Source organism: Penaeus chinensis, chromosome 1 (genome assembly GCF_019202785.1).
Source record: "Penaeus chinensis breed Huanghai No. 1 chromosome 1, ASM1920278v2, whole genome shotgun sequence".
NCBI classification, from domain to species: Eukaryota; Metazoa; Arthropoda; class Malacostraca; order Decapoda; family Penaeidae; genus Penaeus; species Penaeus chinensis.
This window is the reverse complement of record NC_061819.1, coordinates 3214926-3220722: the sequence shown is the minus strand read 5'-3', so window position 1 is coordinate 3220722 and position 5797 is coordinate 3214926. Positions and strand designations below refer to the sequence as shown.

At 33.1% G+C, this 5797-nt stretch overlaps 1 protein-coding gene across 3 annotated transcripts in view; it reads left to right on the top strand.

Moving 5' to 3' along the window:
• The window catches only part of LOC125025462 (renalase-like), a 6950-nt gene extending 1501 nt beyond the window's left edge, over positions 1-5449 (top strand). Inside the window, exons 3-9 of one of the 3 annotated variants that reach the window (XM_047613492.1) lie at positions 53-158; positions 417-575; positions 787-938; positions 1443-1625; positions 1816-1985; positions 2514-2650; positions 5197-5449. In XM_047613492.1, coding sequence (XP_047469448.1) covers positions 53-158; positions 417-575; positions 787-938; positions 1443-1625; positions 1816-1985; positions 2514-2650; positions 5197-5200 — 911 coding nt within the window. In that variant the 3' untranslated portion in view covers positions 5201-5449. Of the gene's footprint in view, positions 1-52; positions 159-416; positions 576-786; positions 939-1442; positions 1626-1815; positions 1986-2513; positions 2665-5196 lie in introns of all 3 variants that reach the window. The other 2 variants (XM_047613484.1, XM_047613477.1) reach the window with 2 other exon arrangements.
• Positions 5450-5797: the final 348 nt, after the last annotated feature.

Genomic DNA, 5797 nt, shown 5'->3' with positions numbered 1-5797 from the left:
CTGTGATACAAGAAAAAAAAAAATATTTTCTTTTTTTCCTAATACATTTTAGGAGGACGGATGGCCACTAGTCGGAGTCCCCATGACAAGGAATGCACAGTAGACTTGGGTGCTCAGTACATATCTGCAACTCCTGAATATGCAAAACTTCACACTAGGTATGTTTTATTATTTTTAAGTGTTTTTCCCTAAATGGTCTTATATCCATTTGCTATTCTTTAATTATTATAATTATGAGAGGATTGTAAATCTTGTTATTTTATCCATTATATAGTAGGTGTGCAAGATCAGAACTGGATTTATTTTTTCACAATTTCTTTTTCTTATTGAAATCTTAACTTGTTGAAATGTGATGGTCAAGTGTAGTATTTAAAAATTTCATACCATTATTAAAGTACACTCGTTTCCCTCAACAGTTATTATGAAGAACTGATAAGTGCAGGAGTGTTAGCACCACTAACTACAAAAGTAGTTGGCATGAAAGTCACAGATGAAGGCACAAAGCATTATGTAACACCAAGTGGAGTATCATCCATTGTGAAACACTTTATCAAAGAGGCTGACATTGATACAAAGTAAGTATCATCTCCTGGGAATTTGGATTACTTCTTTGTTTTCTGATTATTTTGAAGATTTCTGTAGCTAAGAAAGGTTAATTGTGTTTGTGAGTCATCTGTCATTTGTCATCATTTGGTACATATCCATGTGACTCCTAAATTTCTTCTCTAAATTTGGATATATCCCTTAAAACTAATTAGGAGTGTTAATGGACATTTAATTTTTCAGATTCGGTCACCATGTTAGCAGTATAGAAACAAACGATGGCAAATGGAACGTCAAAACTCAGCAGGGAGAAGCCGATAACTTTGATGCTGTTGTACTCACCATGCCTGTGCCGCAGCTGTTTGGCCTTACTGGATCTGTGAAGGAACTTTTAGGTATATTAAGCATGGCTTTCATCTGGTACTTTGTCCTTGGGTTACAAGTAATTACTACTTTAAGTTGAGAATTTTTTTTTAGGACCAGGGAAGCTAGTATTTAAGGTTAGATCCATGTGAAGTTTTATTTAAAGACCGTTTCTTCAGTGTTATTTTAAAATATAAGTAAGAAATAAACATTTGGTGCCATTTTATGGTCATATTTATCACACTAATACATATGTGTTAAAAATTAATAATCATCAATATTTTATCATGCTTTTCAGATGCAATGATAACCATGAGGTATATCTTTACATAATGCAAGATGTGTATTTTCTTAGTAGACATGTCTTTTGCTGATATTTTAGGAAATTTTGATGCTATCATGAATGGGATTGTAGTTAATCTCTGCTACATTTTGACTTAGTTTGGGAACTCAGTCTGATTAATGACTGTGAAGAAGATATTTCAAAATACTGGGAATATTTACACACCTTTCTAATACAGCATATTTTTCCTCAGAAAAGGATGAGAAACTACGCTCAAATTTACTGGCAGTTGATTATAGTTCTCGATATGCATTAGGCCTTTTTTATGAAAAGGGCACATCCATTACCTTAAAGGACAGTGAAGCATCGGCCCAATATGTTACAAATGATCCAATTATTCGCTTTGTTGCAATTGATAATCAGAAGCGAGGTGCAGGTAAGATTATAGCCATTTCTTGTGTTGAAGGGATATACCCTGTTAGCTGGGTATAATCAGTTATTTTGTACATATTTATGATAAATAATGAACAGTGTGTAACTTAGATAATCTGAATGTTTTTTTTGTTTTTTTTTTCACCACAGTTATTGAACTAGTCTGTACTTAAACTGATTTGCACTACTTGCAGAGGGTAATGCTCCTTCAGTTGTGATACATACTTCAGTGCCTTTTGGCAAAGCTCACGTGGAAAAGACTCCAGAGCAGGTGCAGCCCATGCTAGTTAAGCGTGTCCAGGAAATGTTCCCTGAATGGCCAGAACCTAATTTCATTAAGTGCCAGAAATGGAGATTTTCTCAGGTATTGCTTGCTGTGCTTGTTTATATGCTTTTTTGAGTTTTCATTTTGGAATATGATTTATATAAAATTTGGTTAGTTACATTAGACTCTCATTAAACCAGTCTTGAAAAGCCCAAGTTGGAATAACCTTCTATTCAACAGTAAAGTCTGAGGATTCCAAATAATTCCAAAATCATAAAAAGTTCAAATAAGTCAAGTAACCAGAAGAAGGGCAAGGTTGATGGCACACAGACTTATCTTCCTGATATTCTTCCGTAATGGGCCAAATTAGGAAGGGAAAGTCGAGGTGCTGGTTTTATCATGCTTTCGGCCACACTGGGGAAAGTGCAGCCTTAGTTAGCCTGGTTTACTGAGGGTCTGCTGTCGCTAGGAGAGAGAGAGAAAAAAATCTGTAGAATGAGACGATAAATACATGAGTTACGTTTGTCTAGATGTTGAAGACTATGCTGTTTACTGTTTATTCAGGAAGTATTTACAATGACGTAGCTTGTTAAATGTTTTTTTTTTTTCCTTATTTTTTTCTTCAAGGTTTCTTCAGCATATCCGGGCCTCCCTGGATGTGTAATGCTCTCTGATGGCCTTGTAGTTGGAGGAGATGGATTCACTCATTCCAACATGGATGGCTGTATAGAATCTGCCAAGGCCATTGCAGCTGCTGTTGTCCAGTATGTTAGTAAATGTTAGCATGCCTCATATTGTTTTAGTGCATTGTAAAGTGTCCTTGTATTGAAACTAACACTGAATGTGAATAATACAAAAATAAAAAGGCTGTGGGAATATTCAATTTGAAATTTGTAAGAACCTATTTTGTTATGTAGACTAAGAAAAGCCTAAGATGCTTACATGACAGCAGCTTTTGATAATGCCAAATTTTACCCCAGAAGTAAAGGTATTTGGTATTTCAAACTGAAATTATTGTGAATTGGACTTAATACATCACAGAAATATACTTCCTTTGCCTTACTAACATCGGAACTGTAATTGAATGAAATGCTTTGGTCAACGCACTTGCAAATTGTTTAGCATAATAAGCAAAAACAGAAGATTTACTAGAATATTTAAGATCCACAGGTAAGGGAAATTCCTTCGTAAACTAATATCCTGTAGTATGTAGAATCTTGTTATGTAGATGCATTGTGGTTCTTTTCACAAACAAGTTTACCAACATATACATAAATATTACTCATACAGTAGTCACAAGTATGTATAAGGTTTAAGAATATCTGTAATTATTGTACTATAATTCTCTTAATTTATTTTGCTTTTTAGCTCCACTGTACAGTTCACAGTATATTTTTTTTAACAGAGTAGTAAATTTATTTGTATTATATTGATGTCATTAATAAGTCTTTTTAGGCCTTAGACTAACACTTGTTTATGCTTAAGTTCTGTGTTTTGGAGAGAAAAATAGTTAATTCTTGTTTATTTAGAATATTAATTGTAGCATTATTTATGTTAATGATATGTCAGGGTAAAGAAAGTCCTTGGTAAATTTAAGTGTGACTGTAAAGAAAATTGCACAAAAAAATAAGATATTGTCTTACTTTCCTTCTCTTGCTGTTAACCCAGTTAGAAGGGGTGGCAAGTCTACAATGCCATTGCCCACTGTAATAAAAGTTTACCGATTGTCTTTACACATAGAGGGCTCTACAAGTGTCTGGTTACTGAGGAGTCAGCTATTAGTCTGACTTTCTCACCTGTTTACTCTTTTCATTGATTTTTTGAAAGCTTCATTTCTATTATTTTATTGTCTTTAATGTTATTAATATTTTGATAACAATTTAATAATCATACTATCAAAAAGAATGATAACAATGTCAATATTGATAGTATTAGAAAAAAAAAATCCGCCAATTCAAGGAATGGGGAAATCAGGATCGGTCACGAGGGCCAACTGATAGACTCCTTGGTGCTTACCACACGTGGAGCCTTCTGTATGTAACAAAATTCACTAAAATCTAAAGGGGACATTGGGTTAAGCTGAAAAACTGAAATGAATAAAAGAAATATAGTTATAGTTCCATCAATTAGGGCCTAATATAAAAGTATATAATATTCATATCAAATTAGTGGGGAATTCCAATTTTCAAGACATAGGAAAATTACTGTTTATAATTCATCTGCTTATGAGATTTTAAAAGCTATTTTATTTGGAAATAGTGCAAGTTGAAAGGACTATGAGGCCTGGGTTGGTAGGGGAAAAGTTATGATCAGATATCACATGAAGAGAAAATGGCTTTTATGGGGTTATGGGGATTTTTATCGTACTTGGCCTGAGATTTTGTCAGTTGTCATATTTTTTTGCTTATGCAGGGTCAGAAATGTGTCTTTTCAATGAGCTTTTAATGTTACCATGTGTGATGTCTCCTGACAGTATATTTCTTCAAATTTAGTATGAGATAAGATTGAAAATAGAGTATACCTTTGTATGACAAAGTGGAAGTTCAAAGATGGAATTGCATTATGATAACAATCAGGCATTTGTTATAAGCTTAATGACAGTTTGCAGTTGGGGGTAGTAGGCAGGAAAAGGTAGAGAGACAGAAAATCATACAGGTAGTCTTTTGGAAAATATAGAGGCTGGCAATCAAATAAACAGATGAGTATGTATAAAGCAAGTAGTTAGGAGTTGAGAGAAGCACAGAATAGTTGAATTTAAAAAGTTAAGAGCTCATGACAAGTTAAATATCTGTGCACATAGGACTGGTCAGACATGAATACAAGTGTTAGAGGCTTTGCACATTCCTTGTCTGACAAGCCTTAATCCACCACCTTCCTGCACATAACACTGAGAATCAACCTTGAGTTTCATGTAGATTTTTAAAATTCTATTTTGAAGAACTAGGTAATGCGAGCCTTGCTAGTTTGGTTCGAAGGGTTTAGAAGCCTCATTCAGTGAATGTACTAGAAGTCAGTTCAATGCATTTACAACCATTTCCTTTGTAGGTCTGTAGAGATTAAAGGCTTGATGTGACTGCCATTTTCTTAGCTTTTCTTATGGTTGTAAAGCTGTAAATAAAATTTTAGGGGCATTTTCATTTTTCTTTTTAAAATGCTGCTACCTTCTTAAGCCCCTTTGATTCCAGGTTATAGAGCCAAAGATGCATGTTAATTCTGTTTTGAGTCTTACAAGAAATACTAAAAAAAAAAAAAAAAAAAAATACCATAGCAATATAGCAATACATTCTAATTATAATATTAATTTAAACAGGTAAACACATGATGGCGAAGGTCTAATGGTGCCAAGAATGGAAACATGGTCTAGTTCCCCCAAGATGCCTTGAAAGGGCCAAAGCTGACCAGTTGAAGTTTTAGAAGAAATCTTATATTATTTAAATGGGAAATATGTGTACAGAAAAAGATTATATTGAGATTATGAATACTCCTGTTCATGATGTGATTTTATTTCTCCATATTTTGACTATAATTTAGTTTTGACTTGAAATAAAATTTATGAACAGTAATATAAAAGTGTATGGAATTATCCTCAGATATTGTTGGTATTATGACATGCAATGTGGTGTTATTGTACATTAAATGAGTACTGTTGAAATGAAAGAAGATAAGTACTTAAGCCAATTACAATACATTAAATATATACATCCAAGTTTCCAAAATGAATGAGAGACATTTTATATTCATTATCTGAAAACCTGAAGTTGTGGATAAGATATATGAATTATTATAATTTTATTGGATTTGATAATCTTTAACCAAATTCTGAATTAAGTGGAAGATTCATACATAATGAGGCTTGATGCATTTAAATACTTGCAATTTTCAACTTATTCAGCATAATGATAAACTGTAAA